Source organism: Osmerus mordax, chromosome 24 (assembly GCF_038355195.1).
Source record: "Osmerus mordax isolate fOsmMor3 chromosome 24, fOsmMor3.pri, whole genome shotgun sequence".
Taxonomy (NCBI): domain Eukaryota; kingdom Metazoa; phylum Chordata; class Actinopteri; order Osmeriformes; family Osmeridae; genus Osmerus; species Osmerus mordax.
Window position 1 is genome coordinate 6178512 of NC_090073.1, and position 27248 is coordinate 6205759.

At 44.9% G+C, this 27248-nt stretch overlaps 2 protein-coding genes across 2 annotated transcripts; one reads left to right on the forward strand and one right to left on the reverse strand.

Moving 5' to 3' along the window:
• Nucleotides 1–178: 178 nt before the first annotated feature.
• piwil2 (piwi-like RNA-mediated gene silencing 2) lies at nucleotides 179–9970 on the reverse strand. The gene is made up of 23 exons (XM_067227631.1): nucleotides 9800–9970; nucleotides 8851–9339; nucleotides 8658–8763; nucleotides 8181–8280; nucleotides 7308–7535; nucleotides 7046–7156; nucleotides 6745–6862; nucleotides 6403–6527; nucleotides 5794–5874; nucleotides 5568–5681; nucleotides 4920–5108; nucleotides 4526–4610; nucleotides 4168–4260; nucleotides 3828–3968; nucleotides 3249–3362; nucleotides 2612–2800; nucleotides 2401–2502; nucleotides 2033–2149; nucleotides 1860–1948; nucleotides 1538–1643; nucleotides 1186–1439; nucleotides 717–824; nucleotides 179–358 (listed from the first exon to the last, which is right to left on the reverse strand). The coding sequence occupies exons 2-23, from the start codon at nucleotides 9304–9306 to the stop codon at nucleotides 202–204; spliced, it is 3183 nt and encodes a 1060-aa protein (XP_067083732.1). The 5' UTR covers nucleotides 9307–9339; nucleotides 9800–9970; the 3' UTR covers nucleotides 179–201.
• A 3949-nt stretch (nucleotides 9971–13919) lies between these two features.
• Nucleotides 13920–27020, forward strand: htr7c (5-hydroxytryptamine (serotonin) receptor 7c). The gene is made up of 2 exons (XM_067227630.1): nucleotides 13920–14386; nucleotides 26183–27020. Exons 1-2 carry the CDS (start codon nucleotides 13920–13922, stop codon nucleotides 26913–26915), a joined length of 1200 nt encoding a protein of 399 aa, XP_067083731.1. The 3' UTR covers nucleotides 26916–27020.
• Nucleotides 27021–27248: the final 228 nt, after the last annotated feature.

A 27248-nucleotide genomic window follows, 5' to 3' on the forward strand; every position in this document is an offset into this window, starting at 1 on the left:
TCTGGCGTCAATGGCTCCTTTAAAAATAGAACTTGGATTTAAGGATTCTGGACTAATCGATGATTACCTGCAGAGTAATGATCTCAAAAGCAATGTTTGATTGTAATAGCAGTGAACAAACACAAAAGAAAAAAATATATTTGTTGCTACCACCAAGGCCCTCAGGATTATGATTTACTCTCCTTCACACACTTTCCTTGGCTAGAGGAAGAACAGTTTGTCGGCCAACTGGATGGCTGGCTCCGTGTGGAGGTACTGGCCTGACAGGAAGGCCAGTTTGTGCGCGTATTTGCAGGGCGCTGGTACACGGATGGTCCCGGGCCAATTCCAGTACATGTGGCACATCTTGAAGGTCAGCCTGGGGCAGAAGTTTTATCATCGGAATGAAACAAAGAATGTAACCTGAATGTAAACTAACGTAGCCACTCAACCACCAACGTGCAGCACATAGGCTACCCTGAGCAGCCACTCACCCAACAACGATGACCAATTTGAAGCGTTCCACAATCGCAGGGCTCTCCAACCCTGTTCCTAGAGAGCTACCTCCCTGAAGGTTTTACCTCCAACACTAATCTAGCACACCCAATTCTAAGAATTAGCCGGTTGATGAGGTAACTAGTGTTGAATCAGGTCAAATAACTATGGTGGGAGCAAAAACAGGCAAGCTCTCCAGGTACAGGGGTAGAGAGCCCCTGACACACAACCATTGACATCACCTTTGCATGTGGTCTGGAGTGAGGTTTGCTGAGTTGTACACAGAAATGTAGTGTGTTGGAAGACCGCAGCCCTGCCGGACTTGATGAGCCATCAGGTAGAAATCCACCCTGGGGAGGAAAACATGAGTGTATGAAGAGGCCCAGACACATGGACAGTGGGAGGAAATTGCCTACATGGGTTAACAGCCCCACACCTTCTATACGCTGTTTTGGATGAAAGAGTTAAAAATTAACTTGTTAGGGTAAAGCTCAGTGGTAGAGCACTGTTCTGCAGATAGAGGTCACAGGTTGGAATCCCCGCTGTATGGCGTTTTGGCTCAAAGTGTCTGCCAAATGAACACGGTATTTGTACCGTTTATTGAAAAGCAAATGAACAAAGCCTCTGGTCACGTGTTGCGGCATTCCATTACTTCAGGCGGACGCTTTTTCCCCCCCTTTTTTGTTGTTGAGGCACGACACCTCCACTCACCATTCCCTGTTGGTGACTGTGTGGTCCAGCACCGTACCGGGCAGAGAGGTGCCGAAGCGGTCTCCGCTGCACGAGTACAGTGTGGTGCTGATGCGCTTCTGGACCACGATGAAGGTCAGCTTGGGCTCGTAGTTGGGCAACGCCTCGAAGCATTTGAACAGCTGTGGGACCTCGTACAGCTCCACCATCTTGAGCTGCCCGTCCGACACCCCGTCACGGTACACGACGATCTTCTCTGGGAAGCTGTGGTTTGCCTGGGGGGGGGGGGGGGTTATTAGTACCGAGTACATGTTTAATATTATTACTGTACACGTCGACGTACCAGAGGTATTCATGCTCCTGTGTTGCCTACCTCATAATACTTCTGCAGTGCCGCCAGCAGACACACGCGGAAACCGTTGATGATCTCCTCATGAGGCATCTGAAAGGTCACTCTTGAGTACCACCTGGTTAGGAGACTGTTGGGGGACGACGACGACAAGTCGATTGATTACCCATGAGCCTTTGCGTAAACCATCATTGGAACGCACATACAGACTGAGATTCCTGGCAATATAGTGAGATGTCCTTGGCTCAGCCTCAATGTATTTAATTTAAGGGAAAGGCTGTGCCCAGAACCTTCTAGGCCAATATGGGATGCAGTGCATACAAGCTGTATGTGTCTGGCTGACTACCTGTTCAGACTGGCAACGAATCCCATGACAGACTGGTGTTTCCTGCTGGCGTCGTGGTGAACGTCAACTCCAATCACCATCAGGTGTTTCTGTCAGGATGATGCAGTCAGCTCTCAGCTCTACAAAAACCATAAAAGCGGTACCTTCTGGATCGAGCAGAGAGGAGGACTCACGAGAGGGACGTTCACGGTCCACAGCTCTCCTCCCAGTTTGCAGTTCATCTGCAGCATGATCTTCTGGGCGATGCTCCTCAGCTTTTGGGGTTGAGAGATGGTCCGGGCGTTGATGACCTTGTAAGAGATGTGCCAGGAGCCATCAGTTACAACAGTAACCATCGGCAACCCGCAAGACGACAAGACACATCCACCTGATAGTAACCCATTGGTCGGTTTTGACATCCTTCTACAAGTTACACCCCTACACGTTCTGCTACTGTCTTGCCATTCTCAGAAAGGCCCTTCTCATCGGTTAGACATGAGTTGTCGAGATTTTTTGGAGGTTAAGGTTTGAGGTGGGGTTTTTTACACCACAGGAAACAAACCTGAGAGGGGACAGGACTCTGGGCACAGCACAGCTTCTTGATAGCACTGTAAAGGTCGTCTCTGTTGCCTGTAATGATGCACACTACCATCTGCAAACTGGGCTGGAAAAAACACAAAAAAACAAGCACAGGGCTTTACTAATTCAACCAAAGAAAAAATGAAATTGTTATATCTATTCTCAACACTTTGGGGGACTCTTTGATCTTTTACCTCGCTGGTGAGCTGGGAGTGGATGCTCTTGACGTAGGTCTCGGTGCGGTCATCCCTGAGCTCCACGCGGACGGGCCGGTTCAGGCGGATGCCCATGGGGCCAGCCACCTTACCGAAGGTGGCCACCAGCTCCTCCACCTGCTCTGCACAGCGCCGGGGGAAGAAGATGGCCCAGCAGTTCATGGGGATCTGCCAGTTAAAACAGGGAGTGAAAGGAGGTGGTGGTGGTGGTGGGAGAGATATCATTTAGTCATTTTTTAGCAGACGCTGTTATCCAGAGCTTATCCTAGTCTTATTCAGACTAGTTGGGAGGTTGAGAACAGACACAGCTGCAGGTGTCCTTGACAGGGCCAGAGTGCTAGCAACTCCAATTATGATCAGGCCGGAAAAGACGAGAACCGTGTCCTCGCTTACAGCTGTGACCGACCGCTCAGCGAGACATCAAACACATACGCTTCCTACAACGACCCAGTGACAAAAGGCGCCTTGGGCTGTCTCTCCCCCCCCCCCCCTCTTCCTAAGTATCATTTACCAATGTCCCTACCGTCCTTAACAAACTCATCCCAGACTGCAGCGCCAGCACAGCCCGCTCTTCCCCAGAGGTGGGAGTGCCGCCTCCCCCCCCCCCCCGACTTACACAGCTGATGGAAGCATCCCTGACAACCTCTCTGGACCAGTTGACATCAGCGCCGGTGACGAAGGATGCGGACTGCAGACAGATGGTCTCCAGGGGCAGACTCCTTCCCTGGGTCTGGAACAAAAGGACAAGCACAAAAGAAACCAAGACCAAGGCCCATATGCATGACCACCCACAAATGGCAAATTGGTCTTGAGTGCTTGTAAAATCAAAGCCGAGGGTACACACCCGTCCTTTAACCTTGAGGGGGGGGAGAACTATTTTTTCCTATTATGTTTGGACTTCCCTTGTCAGTACGGCAAATTATTTCTTAATTACCTCTACTAATAAAAGCTACTCTTAACTAATCAACAGTCTGTAAACAGTACTCTACAAGGTTTCTACTTGGTGACAATGCAAAAACTTTAAACAAAATTATGAAATTAAATGAATTATCATTCACTTTTTTTAATGGCAACTGTTCAGCATTGCCCAAGGTCGGTGGAGTAGGATTAAATACAGATACAGTAAAAGTGTTGAGATGTGTAGATAGATACATATACAGTGTGTTTGTGTGTGTGGGCCGGGACCAGGCCATACCACCATGATGTCCATGCCGATGTCCAGGCCCCAGCGAGCCAGCTCGGTCAAGGCCTCAGGGCTGCCTCTAATGTTCTTCAGGAGCTGTTTCAGAGACTGAGTGTGCTGCTCCGCGCTCACGTTGATGTGCATCGTCAGGTCCTACGAGCGCAGAGACAACCCTCTTTGCTCACTAAATGTTTTTCTTTTTCTCTCTCTCTCTCCCCGCCCCCCCCTTTACATCCTCAGTTATTGTACCGCACTTTACTTCTAATGGCTGTGCTTCATGGATTGTCTGGATGGAAGTCTAGGAATAGCCCACAGGGCCGAGCACGCTTCACCGCTCACACAATTACTTTACCTTCATGGCACGGAAGTCCTTTCTCATTTTGTCAGGGATGCCCGTCATGAAGGAGAGCTCAGGGAGGAGCAGGATCTCGCCTGTGATGACTTGCTGTAAGGGCAAAGGGTAGTTATTCCTTAAAAAAAACAAACAAACAAAAAGGTATAGGACACTGGTTTTCCTGCATTTAGTAAGCGACATAAGCAGAGACCAATTTCAATACTTACACATACCACAAGGTGGCATTCTATTCCTAGACATAGCCACGAGGACGAGAATTCCCCCTCCCCCAGAGATCACAAAACTACACATATCAAACCAAGCCGTTGTCTATCCTAACCTTGATCTTAATAGATTCTGAAAGGTGACACATTACCTTCCCACCGGGTTTGGATCTCTCTTTTGGACGATGAACAAGCATTGGTTGGTCCATCTCTTTTATGGTTATGCCATAGTTTTTGCTGTTCACAAGTACCGAAACACCTTCACATTATCATTACATCCAAATATTTACATGAAAACACTACGGTAGATCAAATAATTTTATTTGTGTAGCCTTTTTATGTATTTCTTTATGTATTTTTTTTTTTACAAGCCATGTCACAGAGGGCTTCAAGAGATGTGCATAGAATTAACCGACCTAAAACTCCTCGAGGACATATAGAACTAAATAAAAAAAGGAATAAAAGGAATAAAAAGGAAACTAAAATGTCCCGACTGTCCCGACTTCTCACTTGGTCGTTGTTGGTCGTGAGCCTCCACAGCGTTACCTGTAGTAGTCTATAAAGCTGGTCTGGGAGCCGTCAACCATGGTGAAGGTGTCCTTGGGGGACTTGCTCCACTCGATGTCATCGATGCGGTACGTGCGGTTGTTGTAACGGGTGATGATGATGCTGCCAATCAGCTCCTTGGTGCACTCGTCCTGAAAGCTCTCTCGGCTCTGCTGGTAGATCACGTTCCTGCGAAAGCCAAAGGTCATCTCTTCACACTTTCAAGTCCTTCTCCAGCAGCCTAACAAGTCGCCCTCAATGGCCTTTCAGTCACTTTTCAGTCACTGGCTACAGGCTCTCAAAGTGGTTTCAAAGTGCTGGGAGTGTGCGTTTTCTAAATCAGTACTCTGTGGGAGCATATTGTGTGGAGTGTTCAATTATGGATGCCAGTGAATAAGCCGTCTTGAAATGTGTGACTAACCCTAACTTGGTACAGACACAATGCTTGTTCAATGTTGCATGAACATACAACTCGTATATCTAAACCCCAGTCATGGCCGTCACAACAAAAGCATTCCAGGAAGAAAAAGAAAAAAAGGATTTGCGTCATGAATAAGATCCACAGTGCAGAATCACTGAGATGCAAAATTTCAGAAGTAGCTCTTCACGGAGCTGCCACGACATCAGTGTGAATAGGGTGCATCGTACATGACGTCAAGGACCGAGTCGTTCCTCAGGACTTTGTGCGACACGTCCACGGACAGATACAGCCCTCCGTCCGTGTGCTTGATGCACGAGGAGTACCCCGGCCACACCTGCAGCCTGGGAGAGCAGACACACACCAGGGGGGCTGGAGTGAGCACATCAGTCTCCTGGACGTTACAAAAGCAGACAAGTTCTCTCTGAGGGGGAGAAATCCAAATCAAGTGCTCACCGATGTTTTCCTAGAATGACTGCGCTTTCTGGATCGTAATGATTCCGGCCGACTAACTTCAGTCCCATTATCTTCATTATCCTTGACAAAACACAAGGGAGAAGGAGGGGAGATGAAAGTCTTGCTTGTAACCCTAATTGAACATATTGGAACAGAAATCAAATCTGTTTTTGGATAAGGTTACATATTTGATAAGGATAATTAGTTCTTCAGTGAAGGGCTTTTAGGATTTAGAGGAAGTACACCATTTCAAAAGAAGTCTGGCTTTGTACAAAACAGTAGAGGCCTCTCTCAAGGGAGCATGTTTTAGCTTGAAGCTACTTAGCGAACACATTGAATATGACTCCTCATGGTGAACAAAGAGGAAAGAAATTAGCTAATTAAAGACAACATGGTTGCTCTCAACACAGCTTTCCCGCAGAGAATAGACCGTAGTTCCCTTATTTCTTAGACCAGCTTCTGAATTTCTTGGACTGCTGTGAGGTCAGATGTTGATTAATGAGGTGGCCACGCTGTATTCATTGTTCATTCAGCAGAAGCTTTCATATAAAGCGACATCTAGGGCTAATGCTCTACTACTGAGCTATTATGCATCCCTCCCCGACCTACCTCCTCAGCACCACGTTATAAAAAGGGATGCAGAGATCTGAGCTGGGCGGCAAAATCTTAGTCATCTGGATTTTGATCGCAATCTCCTGGTTGTCGGTCCGTCTCTCACCCTGCAGGTTAACCACCTGGTGGAGAACATGGGGAACGTTTGACAGGACGCTGTTATTCTCTTCACAGGTTGACATCAGTTGTTCCGAGTGAAACAGTGACGCAAACGGGTTCAAACGTTCTCTTCACACACACAAGGAGATGCAGTTTGACCCGCTCAAGCACAAAGCTCGGGCGGTGTTTTGCCATCCAGATCTCAGCCGCTCATGGGTAATGCATGGGAATGGCACCTACCTCATCGAGCCGCACAGGGAGGTAGAGAATCGAGCCGTCAAACGCCACGACCTCTCCGGTGGTCGAGCGGTGTTCTTTCATCATGCCAAACCGCATTCCCATGGATTCCACATTTGGTCTGAAAATGAATATTCAAGTGACAGGAATTTACATATCTTATCCACCCAGGTCCACGGTGCCCTACCTCCACTAGCCCGCCAGGCATTTGCATTTTAGAGCCAAGAACGTTTACAACAGTTAATGATTGATATTGAGAATTAAGACGATAACCATGCTAAAGCGTTTTATTTTCCATACTGACGTGAAAGTGACGTGGTATTGATAGACTGCCTCATTCCGGCAGGCTATGGGGATGTGGTTGGACCCTATGGTCAACGGAGTTCCTTTTGTGCCAGCCTTATGCAGTGGAGCACTGCAAGAAGAGAAATATTTGTTCAACACACACAACCCCCCCACCCCCAATTCAATTCAGGAGGATTTAACTGTAACTATTGGTCATTTATATGTTTACTTAAAGATTGCAGCATAAGCCACGTTTTGTAATTATACTGTGTGCTTATTACCGATTAGCCTCGATCTTCAATTCGCCCTTGGATGGTGAGCTACCAGGGGGCTGCAGGGCCTCGTCCGGGGGGGAGGGAGGGGGCGTAAGAGAGGCAGCAGGGGCAGGAAGCAGGGTAGGGCCAGGGGGGAGAGCAGCTGCCACAGTGTGCCCTCTCCCTACACCCATCGGTGGCATTCCTGCTCTTCCGATCCCCACCATCTTAGATTGCGCACCACTGCCAGTGAAGCTGCATACAAACACGTTGTACTATTTATCTATTCATATATGTAGACCTGAAATGTAATGTATTCACTTTGATGCTTTTGTCCCGATTCGAAGTACAGTACTGTGGTAGAATTTGAACCGGCGACCTCATGCCATCTGCAGTCAAGGGCTCAAACCACAGACATATAACCTACCACTAAAACCATTGAAAGGCTGGTCTAAATGACTGGTATATAATAACTAATCGTATTATAGCATCTAACTTGACATTTATTTTCTATAACTCTGATCTATGAGTACACAGCAGTAATCACAGTAAGTGTTTTTGCATTTCGAAAAAGGAAATATCCAGGAATTGTACGTGCAATTGATAGGTCTACGACAGCCTCTCATACATTTCATGAAAATGAAATAGTAACAATGAAAGCATGACTCCATCCCCACTAGCCTGAAAACATAGATGTAGGTCAAAAAGACGTCATTCAAAAATTATATAAAGTCATGTAAGGGATGTATAGGAAAAGGATCATAATGTACTCTGTATGAATGATGCACTCCACAACATCCATTACTGCCAAGCTTTCGAGGACCGAAGCAGTTGGTCCCGTCTTGACATTAGGAGAGAATATAAGATGCACACCCACGTTGTGGTCTCCCAGCCTCATACCTGCTGCCTCTCCCCATCGCCTCCTCTAGTGGTCCATCTGCCCTCGGGAAGGCGACCACACATTCAGGGGCTGTCTGTTTGAACTCGACTGCCCCTCTCCCTGTACCGAGCATGGGGATTCAGCACATGTATGTAATGTCTTACAGTCACACATCAGAGAGCACTCCTTCCTTGAATCTTTTAAAAGCATCAATAACTATTTTATTCCATCTTAAAATGTTGATGGTGTGCACTTTGGAGACAAGCTGTGAGGGCAAATCTAAAGCATACCACCTCCCGGAGATGGTTTGTTCCATTAAAACCAGTCACAAGCGCTTACATTTTCCCACTTTCATCCAATGTTCTGTATAATCCACATCCCGAACACTCAACAGCCCTCTGTCTAACTTTCACTCAGTTAGAGATCAAAGTAACCACTTCCCAGCATGAACTCAGAAGACTTACATTTCTAACATCTCAGGTCTTTTAAATACTTACCCAGTGGGGGAACTCCCCGGCCCCATGATGTCTTACACGGGTCTATGCCTATGTCCCGGAACATGGACACCAGAGTTGAACCTAGGCCTGTGGTTGGCATCTGAACCTGTCCCAAAATTACATTGTCACATATTTGCTTAAAAATGGACTGTATAGTCAGTATCATCAACCCCAGACCATAAACATCACTCACCTTCACTACCTCCTCTTCAACTTGCAGACTTGGCATCTCTTCCGACACGTCTTGCGTGACGGTTTGACCTGGAGGGGCTTGCACAGGGGGAACCTCCGGACCATGAAGAGGTGCCCCTCGAGCAACTCCGACTGTTGGTATAGCTGCAGAAAGTAGGAACCCTCTGGCGCAACCAAGTCCTCCGTCATCAGATGGCGTTAGCAACCCCCTGGCGAAACTAACAGCAGGCTCAGCCACAGGGAGAGACACTCCTCTTCCATACAGCATTGGTGGTGTATCACCCAGGGTGGTGAAACCCCTGGCTCTCCCTACAACAGGTGGCTGTGACTGAAACAAGAGGCCTCTGGCTCTTCCTACAGCGGGGTCGTCGGTCGGTAGACCCCGCCCCTGAGGCTGCAGCCAAGGCATGCGGCTCGCACCAGGAAGGCCTGGGAACTGAGGCTTATTTGGATCCATAACACCAAGTTGAAGAGTAATCTAGTCAGTAGTCTGTGGAAAGCAAATTAAGACCGTTCAAACCATATGCACACACTGTATGGCAAATTAATTAACAACGAATGAGTCACAAACTGACTTATTTGCGACGGCAATGACCTTCCACCATTCCAAGGACAACAATGCGCGAAGCTAGTTGGCCAAGTCACGGGGACATATTTTTCCAACAAGCCAATTAGCTGGTCTCGTGGGCAGTTTTTATAACTCAGTTACTGATTAATTTTGACATAAGTCCCATCTTCATCATGTGTTACAGATGCAGCTTTGCTATTTAGTTGTGAAAAAACCCACACTAACGAAACTTGAAAATGTAGTTGCTGACAGGTGCTACAGTAGCTAGCATCTATTTAGTAGCACATGCAATGAAAAAATCCAGCCAACTCGCTAGCTACGGTTTAATGCTAATTCAAAATAAATAAATAACCGCCGTAGCATTAAAAATGGCACACCAAACCTTTATTCGACGGTTTTCCCTTAGTGCAGTCGAATGCTTTAACTGGCTCATCAACGTCCAAAATGATCTATTAAAACAACGAACTTCGTTCCAAATTCACAGACTCAGGCTCTCGCCCAGCAAGTAGAGACAAAGTGATGTATACTTCGGGAACGAGGGAAGACGATTTTTCTTTTGAGTAAATTAATGCAAGACAGAATAATATGAACTTTTCGCCACGCAGCTCGACCACGCACACTTCATCCATGCACTGATTGAATATTGCGTTGAACTGTTGATATGCGCGCGACCAATCAACCGTAATAGCAATTTGTGCCAGTCACACGCGCGCGCACGCACGCACATAATATCAACACTGTCTCTACATTCACTCGGTGCATGGAGTGCTCGATTGGCCGAGCAGTTTGGCTGAATGATCGATCATACTTTCGGGTCAGAAAATAAGATGTGACAGTCTCAAAACAAGTTGCATTCATTTTATATTACATAGAGAACACAAAGGCAAAATTTAGATATTTTTTTATTAAAACCTTCAATACACGTGTAACTAATTGTGTTTGATGCTAGCCATAACAAATGCCTGGTTAGCAAAAAAAGCTGGTGTTGCGTTGCTAGTTTATTAAAATTGCGTTAAAACAGTGTTCGTGTCATTAACACATATTACATTGCTCGAATTCAATTCTATATGTTCAACTTCAAACACTATTTTATCCATTTGTGGTAAATATGTGGTATGGTATGTAATATAAAGGGTCCTTACTTCCTTATAAGAATGTCGTGCAGAGTAGGAAAGGCAGTGCCAAATAGACTAACTGACCTGACCACACCCCCAGGCCAGAACCGCCTGTGAATCTAAAAGATTTGTTTCGTCTGCGGTTGAGGTTATGCCAGATTGCAAGTTGTAGGCAAATTGAACCGTGTAATTCAACTGAATGTTGAGTTTATATTAGGAAATATTTGTGGTAACACACACACGCAGATGCCACTGCCCAGTAGGCCTAAATCTGCTGTTTTCCTCTTTGCATTTCATTTAGCTACATTCCAAGGCACTGATATTACCATATTCTTACCAATGCCACGTCAAATCAATCAGGCTAAGACAAAAACTGGACCATAACACTGTCTTAATCAAAAGTTAATTTAGGTAAGAGAAGCTTTAAAGCTTCTGTCAATGCAACAGTTTTTCTTTCTATTTTTATGAGTGGACCATACTTTTCATAGTGGGTTTCAGGTCAGCAATTTAGTACATTGGCAATTAGTTTTGGACTTGTTGAGGTAATCAGAAAAATGTTCCCAGAAGCATTAAGTGGATGATTTTCTGCCCCCAGCTTGTCCCTCCTAGAATAATTGAATCAGTCTTCCAGAAAGTAATGCATTTACAAGTCCCTGCTCACAGACGTATTTGGTCAGGTAACGAGCAAATAAAACACTGTGCGTCTTACTCACATTGTTTGCTGCTTTTTGGCATAGAATAAAATTACAATATTCTTTATTTCGTTACATACAAACTAACTCATGATTTATGGCACATTTACAGCAGCACAGGCTTAACAAGTCAGCATTAGTATCAGTGTGTGGTGTATAACTGACACAGCCTTTAAGGTCATCATTCTCAGCAAACCATCACCATAAATTAATAAATTACCGTAATTATCGTTGTCTTCTCATCTGGCTTATTGGGCATACACCCAGGTAATCATACCACATTCTATGTCAACAGTGCAGAACTTTTATTTAACTCAGTGTTCGCATTTGAAAACACAGTGTTATTATCTGCTTTTTCCAAACCCAGTTCCCATGGAAATCTCAATAATTTGTACCTGAGTTAAAAGTGCAGCAATAAACTTGGTCTGGAGAATGGATTTGATTGGCCACAACATGTGTCAGCCAAATAAGCTGTAGGTGGTTTGTAAACTTACACAGCATATGCAATTGAGCTGACTCATGAATTCAAGACATTGTCAGGGAGGCCCAGTTTTAGAGAATTGATTCCTGGAGCCATCTGAGTGGAGAGTATGGGGTGACTGATTGTCCACAAAGGAGTGGATGTGCTACACATTTGTAAATCTCCCTTAGATGCTCCGGCTGCACAGAAGATACAATGACTGACGGTCTTTAGTGAGCCATGAAAGCGATCTATAAGCTGGGGCACCCGAGCAGCACGTCACATCATCAGCTGATGTCATTCACGCAATCAACTGCAGGTGTGATCATTTAAGTTCCAGGCCTTCCCCTTCAGAGGACTTGAATACCGTGTGCACTCACAGACCCAGACACACTCACTCACACATCATACCTTATGATACCTTATGATGTGTGAGACTTACCTGTATTGTGCAATTGCTGCCACCTTCCACCATCCCCAGCTCATCCATAATGTCTTATGTATCGTCACTACAATATGTTGTCAATGCTCTGTGAAGCCTTTTGGCTTGCTTGTTAAAAAGTCCACTTTATGGACTTTATGTTTTAAATTATTCCTGGCCACCAGTGGATCTTATATGCTATACTGCCTGCCTTGTTATTGTATGTCCTTGTATGCTAGCCATGCTCCAAGGTCAGGAGTACCCCCTCAGATATAACCACACTGCCAGACAAACCTATTTTCATTGCAATAAATGGTTAAATGAAGACGTGACTGTCTTGACAGAACTTAAAGTTAATTGTCAAAAAAAATAAACCCTTTAAAATAAACCCCCAATTGCAGCTCTAGTCTATTACATGATAAGTGGGAGTTAACAAGGTACTTTCCTGCTGAAAGCTTGTTCTGCACAAGCCCTCAACCTGCCCCTTGAGTTTATTTATTTATTTATTTATGGAAATGCGTACCATCTCTTTGATGCCATACAGTGACATTGTCCTCACAGTGGTTGGGGCAATTTTAGTGACAGCAGGCTGGCCCAGGAGCTAGCATCACCAGTCACTGGAGTTAATGTAATGTGACAATCATCATTACCGGCCTGCCCATCAGCCTGGACAGCGGGTAATGGTGAGTAAACCCCCAGGCAGTGATGATCACATCCGGGGGAGTGACAGCAGTGGTCTGTGGGAAGCGCTGGTCTCCCCCCTCCCTTCTTCCATCCTCCGCCCCTGTCCTAGAGGGCTAACATACCACAGCTGTTTCTGCCTAGATGATAATACAAATACCCAATGTCCTGGGAAAGCTTCTCTCAATGTCCTTTCCGTGCTGTCTCCCTACAGAATTTCTGGATCTGAATTTTCCAATTGTTTTGTGCAAAGGTCAGGAGATATTCTCATGTGACCTGATGTTCAAAATTACTGATGAGAATATTGTTTTATGGAGGTTTTTTTTTCTCGTCATAGGGCTTATGTATACGTAAAATATAGATATGAATAGTCTATAAGTATATGGAAGTGATCTATTTTAGCCAGGGATGGCATATGGTTTCCTATGCAGATGTCTGGGTAGGCATATTCCAAGAATGTGCGCTAGGTATGCCATTAAAAAAAGTATTTAACAACATATTATGCTCATTCCCTATAGTATCCGACCTTTCTATGTGTTTGGTTTGGCTATTCTAAAAGGATTCAAATGTCTATGCTTCTTTAGAAATTACTTCAATATGTTGCCTTATTTACAAAGCATTATCAATACTCATCTTTAGCCGAACATTTCCGGAAATATTTAGTCTACTTGTGATTCAGCTTTCTCTTATTTTTGGTTATCAGCCGGAAGCCAGGACATGCAAAAAAACATCATCAAATGATTAAAAAAATAAAAAGATCTCATATCTCACAAAACGGAAACGCATACAGTGGTCAAAACGGTTTACTTTTCGAATTCCTTATTAGATTTCAGTGAAAGGCGACCAGTCTGTGCTACATGCGTGCGCACAATAGATTCAATCGTCTTGCGCTTATGAGAGGCGCGCGAATTAGATTCTTGAGCAGGTGTAGGCTACTACTGAGTTGGACAAAAGTGGAGCGGAGGTAAAGTGGGCGCGTGTGCTTCACACCGCTTTTTAAAAATCTGTTATAGGTTATGAAAAAATGAACAACTGTTGGAACCAAAATCCGATCCATCCTGATCAAGTATGCGCGTAATTGGAATACTCTGGCGAGGTGTCCCTTGCATCGCCGCCGGGATAACGTCGCCGTGATGTTCAATACTTCAGGCGTCGATTCCACTTTCATTAAGAGAGAGGATGTTCCCGAAGTTATCAATGGCACTCTGGAGCATTTGTACAACGTCCTCATCACCATCGCTCCTACAGCCATGTGGAACGAGTCATGCGGGGAGCAATTACTTCATTTTGGCGAGGCAGAGAGGATAATTATCGGAGTGATGCTGGCCATCATCACCGCAGTCACAGTAATGGGGAACACTTTAGTGGTTATTGCTGTGTGCGTTGTTAAAAAATTAAGACAGCCTTCTAACTATCTTCTAGTATCACTTGCTGTGGCGGACCTCTCCGTGGCTATAGTCGTCATGCCCTTTGTGATAGTGACGGACCTAACAGGGGGCCAGTGGCTTTTTGGTGAAGTGTTCTGCAATATCTTCATTGGTATGGACGTAATGTGCTGCACAGCCTCCATTATGACCCTGTGTGTGATCAGTGTTGACAGGTAAGTTCTTTAAGTGAACCAACTAAATCATTCAGCTACTGTCATGCACATTGGTATACCATGCAGCTTGTAGTTACATTGTGTGTGTAAAGTAGCCTTTTGTGTCTTCATACCTAGTTGGAGACCATTGTGCGAAGGCGTGTCAATGTGTTCGTTAGATGCTGAAGCCAGTCACGCCATGGACTTCAACTGCTTGTTCCGCTAATGTACGCCTCGCGTTAATAAGCAGGCGCAGAGATTCGGAGCTTAATGAACAGTTGCAGCTCGGGTGAATTGGTTGTGGTGAGACGTCTTCTGTCTGGTCCTCTCCGGAAAATTCTCTCAGAACAAAAATTGGCAGACTGTGATTAATTTATTGCTTAATGAATTTTGTTACAATCATTCTGGTTCAGTTATCATTAGTTCTCTGAAGTGGGCAATATTTCTCATAATTGATTTGACTCACCCCCCCCCCCATACAAAAATACATAAATATAATAACATCCTTAATTTGCCAATATTTTTTGCAAACTGTTGAAAGTCATCTACAAGTAAACCATTAAGTGAGATTGTATTGGCTCACCTCCCCTGCCTTCGATTGGCATCTGCTCTGCACACAATGCTCTGCCAGTTAAAAAGATCCTGGCTATTACAATGTTGGTGGAGCAACAAAACGGGCAGTGGTTCAGCAACCTTTACACAGCAATGCTCACTGGGGCTTTGTACACCAGCGCTCACACACACAGAGTGAACCAACCCTTTGAAGTGTCAACTCAAGCAACCCGACCAAAAGATTGCTTGTCTCCACACATAAATCTCCTCATGTGCTATATTTAAACCACCCAAAATAATCTGTATTATTATGCCACCTCCCCCTCCACAACCCCCCCCTCCCTACCCATCCTCTGTTGAAAATAAAAATAGAAAAAGAAGCCCCATCACCATCATGAGATTGAGATTATTCTAATATCTTTGTTGATGGTGCCACATTGACAGATTGAAGACATTCCAGAGTCCCCCCTAATAGTTTAGTATGAAACCGGTGTTGGCAATCAATCAGATTGTCCAGCCTTAGCAACCTCAATTGAGACAAAAGCTGATGAGAGTTTTCAGTGATACGATTATACCTTCCCCTGCTTGACCATATTGCCATATTAGCTCCATACATTACAGATGTACCCATTGTGCTGACAATGCTTCCCTAAACAATAACTATTCTGTCTTTGAGAGGAAGTAATATTATTAAACGAGGAACAAGGAATAGTGAAATATGACAAGTTGAATTGGAAGCAATGCTCTTACACTTTTCAATTGGTTTGGTACATTTAACATGAGCTCCTCGGATGAATCATCATGTTTTACTGTGTGTGTCTATAAGACACCATTGACTGTGGGACAACATTCAAAGTGTCCCCATGGTTTTCAACCACGCGGCCACAGGGAAAAATGATTTACAGTGAGGGAAGTTAATACCACGTCACTGTCTGCAGGGGCATGTTATATGGTCATATGGTATCATTTTAAATAGAGTGTTAATGTCAAGGAAATTAGAGAAGTAAACTGCGAATGTGTAGGTGATGTGAATGTCTTGTTATTTATATACAGATATTGACTATATATGTACATTTTTGGCCAATGGAGGTGCAGTCTTGGTCAAGGAAATATTCAGCCTCCAGTAAACTCACCATCTGTCCTTTTATAGCGCATAACATCATTGGTTGGTCATCCCAGAATAGAACCTCGAGCTGCATCTCCAAAAACAGCCTGACATCACAGCTTTTATGGCTGACCCTTCCTGCATTACGCCAGAAAGCCATGATCCGTCCACTGCAAAGCGATTGATCCTTAACCTTTTAAAGGCAGAACAAATAGTGCTAATGTGTGAGAATAAACCTTGCTTTGGAGGACATCAGGACATCCTTGTTTGCCAAGCTGAGGCAAATGAAGGGGTTCTTGATTAATGACAGACAATTGTCCCTGGTTGAAGCCTACCTCTGGTCTTTGGAGTCGGCAGGTGGGAACTGAGGACATGGTCAGGTGTTTGACACCACATGAGATAAGAGTTCTGTGGTTGTCTGATTATAGATCTTGGTAGTTCTTAGTATTTGCTCAGCAGATGTGCAAATTTACAGACTCTTGAATGAGCAAGCATGTCAAATGATGAAACGGGCAATTTGATCTGTCAACTTTACAAATGATGAAATGGGCAATTTGATCGGTCAACTTGTAACATACCCATGCAACTCACCAAACAAACCTTTTCAGAGTTTGCCTCACGCAAATGCGGGGGCATAGACAACAAAGAGAAAGGGATCTAATGTTGTAACTAGACAAAACCACATGGCAATGATATGTGAACTGGAAGGAAACTTTTCAGATTAGCATGTGATTATCCTCGGGGATAGCAGCATTCATGCCAATCCAGGTATTCAACGGGCTCTCCGACACGAACATTCATTATCATCCTGTCATATCAGAGTCCTGTTATTCAGAAAATGCAAGCTTGCAAGCAAACAATACACACTCTAAAACTCATTATCAGTTATAAACGGCTTTGTTGAAAATGCATTATCTCTGCATCCTTTTATTCCTTCAACGTTTTGAAGGACTCTTGATGAGGTGGAGGGCTTATTGTCTTACTTAAGGGTTTACAGAAGTGGCCATTCACAGCTCACTGTGTAAATGACACATAGAGCTGAACAAGGGGCCATTCAGAGCACTGATTTAGCAGCGTAACCAGGGCCACACCGGCCCATGTGGTTTCATCTCACCAAGAGTTATGCAAGTTCTTTAGGAATCCTTTGAGGCTGTGTATCGATTTTACTCTGAGGGCTCCTGTCATCTTCCAGCATGGGATTGTGCAGCACTGCATGAGAGTTATTTGGTCCCTGTGTGACCAGTGGATAAGCATGATCCTGTCAGCAGCCCAGACACATGCATCAAGAATACACAGAAAAAAAAAACACTGGCCACTCTTGTGGAAATAATATCTGTGCTTTTTATGACCTTTTCCGTCGCATCCTGCGTGCCTCTGGCCTGGACACAAGGAGTGTGCGGAGTATGAAAGAAAGAGAGCTCGGTAAAATATCGGTGGAGTCATTTATATTTGAATGGCTTTGTTTCTGCATCGCAGGCGGTCACAAACACCATGTATGATAATGACTCTCCAGTGAACCCTCTGGCCTTTTCTAAGGGGGCTGTACGTATAGCTACCGTGTGCCAACAACTGATTTAACCGTCAGTCTACCACGGCATAAGCTCCGAGTACTGTTAGTCATCCGAATCAGTTTCATGTTTTTCAAATCTAATCCAATTCCAACATGTTTTCATGCATGCTCGACATCTCAATAATGGCAGACTAGTATTCCTTGGGCATTTCACAACACGTTTCATCTAATACCTACACTTAGCCGAATCCTGATCTTCAAAAGTTCCCCTCTCATGTCAGTGCCAGTTCTAACCTCGCCGATAGTAATATGTTGTTTCTTAAATATTTCACAAGCCTGGCATGAATAATTGAACTGCTTCGAGGGGTAGAAAGGATACTTCCACACTAGAATGTTGAAAAATTTCCCTGAAGGTAATGGAGGAGTTTGTTATTGCTGGAGACAGATCTTCATTAAATTTGCAAAATGGAAATACACCGCCATGCACTCAATGACCGTCTGAATCAAGTACGGATACGGATGTGGCTTAAAATACAGGTGTCCCATCGGTGGTCAGACTTCTATACCAGCCTCCTTTCATGCGTTGTCACAGTGGACGGGACAGTGCATGAAAGGAGGCTGGTATAGAGGCTGTCCCGTCCACTGTGACAACCTCTGACGGAGGCTAAGCCCAATACCAGATGGGATGCCAGAGCATGGCTCATGCTGGTGCCCTTGGCACCTTGGTAATCTCAGGACCGGCTGACGGGCCAACACAATAAACCCTGTCAACAGTTCTCATCACCCCCTCCATCCTCCCGCCCTCCCCCTTGCCTGTCCAATTGATTGTTTGGGAGCCTGTGACAATGCTGATCCGTGGGGAGTCGGTACTTGTTTGGGCTCCGTGTGTAGAAGCGTCCACCCACAGACACGGCGGCACACCCACCTCCACAGGCGACTTGACATGGCTAACACTTCCACGGGTAACACAGAGTGACACTAAGGTCTCACACATCCGAGTATTCCTGTCCTGTGCTATACGTCCATCTCTCTGAAGTGCCCTGCTCGCCTCCTGAAATATGAAAGAGGAGACAGGGCATTGGCTGTGCTGATCTTTTCAAAGCCAGGATGGTCAGATCAAAGTGAAGGCGTCACAAGAAACCCACATTACTGTTGGCATAATGCCTTCAGAAGCGTTGTCGTTTATTGGTGCTTCTCTCCTTGTATGTGGTTGTGCACTTCAATTTTCAAGCCACACGAGCAATTTATCTGAGTTCATGTTATGTCAACTTCGAATCAAACGTGTATAATCTTTTGGGATGAGATTAGTATCAAGCGTCCTTTTAGTATGCATAGAATAACTCTGTCAAGTTATTTGGTAATTCGGTTTGAAACTATCAAGGCTTTGATGATTGTCAACCCTCACAGTTGCCCCAAATAGAAGTGAGCGCCCACATTTGGAATATACTAATTCAATAACCTAAATGTGAAAGCTGTCAAACACATCTTTACAGTAGGCTATGGATTCATTAGGCTCCTATTGAATTTCTGCTCCTTGTTTTTGTTATTGTTTGCTTTAGCTGCTAAATGAGACACCCACAACTAATCAGAGATCCCTTGAACCATTTCCAGATAAACATTATCATACGTAGAGAGCAGGCACAGTGCTCGAACACAGACCGTGGAAATGTCCCTGAAGAAATCCTCAAGCTGAAGGGTTCATGTAACGACTCTCAAGGAGGAATAATTTGGCTGACAACCTGAATAATTTGCACATTTTGCACAGTTCTGTGCAAGGCAAGTGAAAAACAGGATAAAGAGAAACGCATTGGGTGTGAGCCTGTCAAAGATGGAGACCTACTTTTGCTGTAAACACAACTTGTAGCACTGACTTCTGAGTAATCTGGTGAGGAAACTGAAAGGAAAAAGCCAGCGGTTTAAATGTGTTCTTAGTGGGGCGGGGAGCCTAGTATAAATCATGTTGCGTGTTTGGCATGAAGTAGCCATGGGGCATTTTCAGAAGTGAAACGTTCACCCTGGAGGATAATGGGATTCCCAGTGGTAGCTCAGAGATTACATACAGTTGAATTTAGATTGTGCATGCTGGCATCTGTACTGCACATGCGTGATTCAATGTTTGTGTGTGTGACAGTGTGTTTTTGTGTGTAAGTTTATTTTAATTTAGTCTACAGCTGCATACACATTCCAGTACACATGCAGATTTATGGTTTGAGGAGTTGCTTTCCTCTGGAATGACAAATTGTTGAATCTCAATGTAAGTCTGTACATAAACAATTGGCAGTTTTCTCCCTCAATGTCAAAAGACGTCATTAAAGTTTGTCGCTAAAACATAGACTGCTGTAAGAAGTGGTGAACAGGCTGGAAATGTTGCTTCTCTCTTGACCTCCTCGCCCAAAAGTTGATTGCACGAAGTGACATTCGATTCTATTCTCCCGTAAATTTCCCAAAACAGTCCCTCTGAACAAACAAAAGGCTTTGGCTCTTTTCAAATCAAACCAAATCAAATTTATTTGTATAGCCCTTTTTACACGCAAGCATGTCACAGAGGGCTTCACATACGCCCATAGAACTGCCCCTCAACCAACCTAAACCCTCAAGGAAGACAAGGAAAAACTCCCAGAAAAACCCCCAACAGGAGAAAAAAATGGAAGAAACCTTGGGAGGAGCATTTCAGAGAGGGATCCCCTCCTCCAGAGACGGTTGGTGAGAGAGAGGAGCAGAACACAGGCTAAACATAGTCATACAGTGTCGATGGGTTTTGAAACACCAAAATCCATTGTTCAACTTTATAGATGTAGGACAGGACCGGGAGACTCGCGACCAGGTCCAGCGTTGGCCGACCGACGACCAGGCAGGTGCTGACAACTCAAACCCCCCACACCACATCTTTTGTGGTTTTTGTTTGAGGGTTTGATTTTAGTTTGCTCACCTGCCTTGGGGACGAAGGTACACAGGTCTGTCTGTGATGACAATACACAGATACGGAGAGATAACAAGTACTGGCGATGTTCAAACATGTTTTGACATGTCTCGCTAATAAACAACAGAAAATTACAGAGAGGAAGCGGACATAGGCTATGCCTACTGTTTTGTTCGCTGTGTGCCAAATATGCATTAGTGAATGCATGTTTTTTTTCCAATTGAAGTGCTGTTATAATGTTACTATAATGTTGCTGCTATAATGTTTTTGGGGCCCTCTCGTTGTGTATGATCATTGACCTATGCACTTTTGTAAAGCTCTCTCTTGGAAGTCGCTTTGAATAAAAGCGTCTGCTAAATGAATACATGTAAATGTAATGTAAATGCTGTATTAGGCCCTTATTAGAAAGAAATCTGTAGAGAGCAGAGAAGAATCAGGAACATGGTGTTTCTACAAAACCGGTCACTCTGATGCATATCAGTGTCTGTTGTGAAATCAAATTCAATTCAATTTAGCCTCCTCCCAGTCAGCAAAGAAAAATAGAACCGTCGCTGATAAAAATAACAGGGCAAGAGTTCAGAGTAAAACACAGACATTTTGATGAATCCCAAATGGCAATATAACTGCCTATCTTTGTGTTTCAAAATCACGTACGCAAAATCATATTATACAGCTCCCGTGAACAGCAGTATACCTTTTCTACCATGTACATATAGAAGCCGTGTTGACCAGAGCTTAAGATCTAAACAGAAAGACCAACACTTGTTTTCTGAGGGATGGCTTCCTGGTGAAGAAGAAAAAAAAGCAGTTGTCCCTGTCATGTAATGTAAATATTGGATTGAAGATAACGGTTGGTCTGTATTGATAAAGCCAGGCAGGGTATAGCATGCCTTCATGTTCCACTCTGTATTTGCAGAGCACAAACCAGTGCTGTCTTTCCCACAGTCACTGTGCCCCTCAGCTGAAGTGTTGCTGGTGACTGAGCTTGGAAAGGATGTGAGACTTGACTTATTGTGTGTGATGAACACGAGGTGGAACCCAGATCATAGAAATCCAATGTGTGGAGACACGTCTGCAAGAAAGATGATGGTGTGTGCTGTCGTGTTTTTTTTGTCCAAATTAAACGGTAAAACAGTTTTGTTAAAGCTCTGGCAGCAAAAAGCTTTTCTGAAAGGGAATCTTTTTTCTCTCTCTTTCTCTCTCTTGTTCTCTCTTTCTCTCTCCCACTCTCGTATTCTGTCTCGGGGACGGTTTTAGAACGGTGGCCTGGGATTTGCTATTTGGATTTCAACAGGAAAGGTAAATTAATGGCCAAAAGGGAGATGAAACACAGATCTTAATATAAGCTTACATTTTTGTTATGTCATCAGTTTAAGAACAGCGGAATATTTTGGGTATATTATTTCCCTTCCCACAAAGGCAAAGTGGTCTGATACATAAAAAAACACCTGCGACATCCATATTCGTTCTCCATGGTAACTAAGAAGTGGAAAAAAGAAAGGGAGCCAAAAATAAAAGTAAGAATATGCACGTATATGGGATTCTTAAGAGCAGGGAGTTTGTTGTTGCTCGTTGCGACATTTAGTTTCAAAGAAGCTGTTCAATAGAAAACACATCCTGTTAGCCTAAGAAAATAATGTAGAACAGAGTATAAAGTCAGATAATCATGGCTGCCGTAGTAGTAAAAATAGATGAACAGACCCATAAATATTCTGGTTCCAGCAACATAATTAAGTCATTGTATAGTAATGAGGAAGGAGTTGGCACATTCATGAATATTTGAGCGAGTCTTTTTGGACCTTGCTAAATTAGTTTGTGGATGTGGGTTCACATGTCATTCATGTGACACAGATGTCTGCATGCAGACATACCAACCCTACACCTACACAATTGGTTTCCAAGTATAATTTTTCATCCCAGAAGATTGAATGATACAGCAAATTATCTAATCACAACTCAAGCGATTGTAAAAAAAAAAATGCTCTAATTTGAATTGACACACCTGGCCTTGTGAGTGACAGGCACAGCTGTGCCCTGTCTTATTAGAGAACATTAGCAGTTTATAGATTTGACGCTAATAGCATGCCATCATCTTTCTCCATGGGAAACGATAAACCTCAATGACACAGGTGGTATCTTAGACATGTAATGACCCACGGCAGCATGGCAATAAAATAATTTTATAGTCCTGCCCTGTTCAACTGCTAGGTGAGATTGAGTTGAACCAAGTTTCCCTGTGAACATATGCTGCAGAGGAGATATCAAGGTGTGTCTAGACAGTAAACATTCTGACCATAGAAAGACATGACCCTGTGTCCCAGGCACAGCCTATCAGGATCCTCACACACTGGGTTTTCCCAGAATGCAGTGTAATAAATGTCTGTTTGCATACTCTATCTCACAACATAAAAGTGCCTTAAGTCATCGTTAGTTGGGTTAACCGGATGTCAATTGTAAACAAGAGTTTAAGTGCTCTCTCAAAATGCTCTCTGTAAAATAAACGCACCCAACAATGCACTTACCACATATCAGTCATCAATATAGCGTGTTCACACTCGATACCATATTGTTCATATCCCCTTAATGTCCTTTCGTCAGTTCAAACATTTCAACAGTGTTATAGGGAGGAAGTGATGTAATCTGAGTGGTTCGGGAGGCAGTAGAGTGGGTAGCTCAAGTGTAGGGTTGGCATGTGTGACAGGGAAGGTTAGGGTTGAGGTGGCTAAGTGTCAGGAATAGGATGGGTCAGGGTTAGTGGTAGGGTGGGTTAGGATTAGTGTCAGGGTTAGTGTCAGGGATATAGGGTGGGTTAGGGTTAGTGTTAGGGTGGGTTAAGGTATGAGGGGGTTAGGGTTAGCTTGTGGGAAAGGGTGGGAGGCAAAGGAATCACAAACCCTTGCACACAGCAGAGTCTCTCAGCAATGACTCAGACAGTTTATGTAAGATTCTTGTTCTTTTTCTGGCTGGGTCTTCATTGCTCACTGGTTTTTAACCTTGACCCAGCTAGAGACAAGTTCAAGAGTGTAAAGTAAGTTATTCTAACTGCGAGAGCCATATGTGGAAGTTTTTCCGGAGCTTATTAAAGACCGAGAGTGAAGGACAGGAGAACGGGGAGCCTTCTCATCCTCTCATATTTGAATAGATTCGATGTGCTCGTTGATGTTTTTCAGACCCAAGAAATGAATGAGGGCTCTTTAGAAATTCGCTCTCTCTCCGTACTTGGGCTTGAAATTCCCGACTGTCTTTGTTAAACAAACGCAAGGGTGCTGGCAAGACAACTTTGGCCCAGAGTTCGTCCTGGCACTGAATGGTTTAGAGTGAGTATGTGCTGAGGACGCGCTTTGCCAGCTTTCATTTATTTTCTAAATTTCTCCCTCTCAGTGCTCATCTTTATCTAAACTGCACAAAGCCATGAAGAGGCCATGACTAGGCGGAAGTAGGTTACTGACCATTCAATTGATAACAGCAACTTGACATTTCTAGGGTTCTAAAAAAGACTAGAGTACACATAGTCGAGTTTTGTGACAGCTATGAATGGCATAAAATATCAATATTCATTCACATCATGAATGAAACTAAAGTAGATGTCTAGCAGCAAGGGATTCGATGCCATTGTTTAATAAAGATAAGAGTGACACTTTCTCTTTTGAGAAAAAATATCTTATCACAGAGAGAAGTAGAAAAACTTGAAACAAAATTGAAGTTTACCATCCTTATATTTTATAAATTGACAGCACCGATTCTTGAACAAAATTGACAAATCATAATCACAATTTCTGAAGGCTCTCAAGTGCAGTGTTAGGCTTTTTCATTTATTTATTTTTTACAACGTCTCATCTTTGTGAAATAGAACCCAGTTAATAGAATATGACACACAATCCTCCTCAATGAAGTCAACGGTGAAAAGCAATTCAACACATCTTCACTGGCTCCCACCCCTGTTTCCCCCCTCCCATACCATAGACACACGCAAACCTCCATTTAGCAAGAGCAGTTCTAAACAGCATCCTCGCCCCACCCCTACTGCACTAGCGTAAATATTTCACTGTGTTTCCCATCCCTGGCATACAAGGCTTGAGAAGTGCCCCTTCGGAGTGAGCGTCAGCGGCACGGCAACACTGGGGCCAGCTCATCATGTGTGCGAAAGAGTCCACGTTTCTGTTCTCTTGCTGGCAGCCTAGCGGAAGTAACAGAATTCTCCATTAACTCAGACACACTGTTTGTCTTGGACTTTGCAATCCCTTGAGGGGCCAAGAGGAGGGGTAGAGGAGGTGGGGCGCGGGTTGGGGGGGGGGGGCACAACTGTCGAAGTCTCTGAATCGTGTGAAACTTCCTTGAAGGTGCTCCCATCGGCTTGTGTGGCTTTGTGCGCATGCAGAGAAGTGACCCCCTGGAATAAGTGTGGCTTAGTGGTGACGGTCACTTGCAGGATGCAATAAAGACGACGATACGAGCAACAGATGCTTCCATTCCCAGGTGCTTCGGTTGTGGTGATATGCGACTAGCAGATGTCGAAACATCTATAGTACAAAGTCACGTGCACTGGAACCAAGATTGCTCTATCCAACATTTGTAAAATACCATACCCAGTCACCCTACATGAAGAAATTAGAGAGATAAAGTAATTCAACACTGGCACACAGCCAAATTCTTTTTCAGTGAGAGTGGTGATGCAGGACTCGTGTCCAAGTGAAAGTGGTTTTGAAATGGCCTTCTTGTAAAAAGGCCAAAAAATGAGCGACTGAACATACAGTTGTGTTCCTTAAACAGTGTTTTCAGCTCATTGAATACTACATTTATGGCGCAGTGTTACATGACTGTGTGGCCACAAACTATTCCTAACCATTCCCTCAGCGTAGGGTGTAGACATCCTGAACCGTATCGCCTGTTTAAATCCCCCGTTCACAATTCTAAGTACATCTTAAGACCGTGGGATTTGACATCATCACTTTGCCACAGTCATGACACAGCATCTGACCAGCTTCTCTCATGCAAACAGTCAGATTTAGTCAGGTAAAACTATAAATGAATACAGATTAGTAGGATCACAACGCTGCTTACTGTTGTATGTCACCAACCTGTGACCTAGGGATATAAGACTATGTTGTTTATGTAGATATCCTCTAAAACCTCAAGTTGGCAGTGCACCCGGTTGTAGGTTTAATGGCTGGTAAAGCTTTGACGCCTAGAAATCTTCTTTTGGACCTAAGTAAAGAACCTGTTGGCTTTCTAGAAGATGATGGGGCTTACTCTCAAGCGCATGACCTCAAGTGTGAAGACTCTCTCTTTGAAAAGAAGCACTTCTTTGATGTTTCGATGTTTGTCGGCAGCTTTTGATCATGAGGAAAATGGCCGGGGAAAGTCCTCGTGCCTCAGGAGCGCTGCTAGGAACACACTCCATTTCCCTGAGGAGATGAATCACGGTAGAAGTAGGTAATGGCCTTTGCCTCACACGCAAGCAGAGATGCATCTCCCCATTGACATGCTAACAGACTCCACTAAGCTGAAAAGCAGTCTGTATTAATGGCAGAGAAGAATGAGTTGAATCCCTGGTTGATACTAACACTCTAAAGCCCTGTCGGGTTCCATTTCATCTTCTTCTTCTGCTTTGCGGCACTCAGCATAGCGGGGTTCGGTCCTCTGTGTTGGAGGCCGGGGGTTTCAGATGAGGAGGTAGTCTCTGATCCTGCTAAACGCCTTTTTCTTCTTCTCTCCTCTCCCTCGCTCCAGGTACCTGGGCATCACCCGCCCCCTCACTTACCCGGCCAGACAGAACGGTCAGCTGATGGCGAAGATGATCCTGGGGGTGTGGCTGGCGTCGGCCTCCATCACCCTGCCGCCGTTCTGCGGCTGGGCCCAGAACGTCCACGCGGGCGGCGTGTGCCTCATCAGCCAGGACATCGGCTACACCATCTACTCCACGGCCGTGGCCTTCTACATCCCCATGCTGGTCATGCTCTTCATGTACTACAAGATCTTCCGGGCGGCGCGCAAGAGCGGCGCCAAGCACCGCCTCACCGACCCGGCCCGGCGCGAGCGCCTGGAGACGGTGGCCAGCGAGGCGGTGAGGATGCAGGGCCTGAAGCCGCCGGGCGTGGCGGAGGAGTGCCTGTCGCGGCTGCTGAACCGCGAGCGCCGCAACATCTCCATCTTCAAGCGCGAGCAGAAGGCGGCCACGACGCTGGGCGTGATCGTGGGCGTGTTCGCCGTGTGCTGGCTGCCCTTCTTCATCCTGTCCACCGCCCGGCCCTTCATCTGCGGCGTGACGTGCAGCTGCGTGCCCATCTGGCTGGAGAGGCTGCTGCTGTGGCTGGGCTACGCCAACTCCCTCATGAACCCCTTCATCTACGCCTTCTTCAACCGCGACCTGCGCGCCACCTACAAGGACCTGCTGCGGTGCCGCTACCGCAACATCAACCGCCGGCTCTCGGCCGTGGGCGTCCACGAGGCTCTCAAGGTGTAGCGAGAAACCGCGGGCGGGTGAATAAGAACGAATCGACGTTGCGACCTCTTGATTGGCTGTCAAACGCCCTAACCACTGAGCGATACCCATTCCCGGGAAAGAGGTGGAGCGTCTACAACGTTTCGGGGGGTTTCCCCAAGAGACTCTCTGGGGAATGGCGACCCCTTTTTCCTGTAAATGGGACCAGTGTGCTGGCTACTGTAGATAATAACTGACAGTATTAGGGTCGTTTAAAGACTACATCCCCCACTGCAAAAACAAAAAAACAGGACTATCACTTCAGTTTTTGGGTGACTCGTCAGTCTATTTCGGGGAAGAGAACCAGGAAAGCGT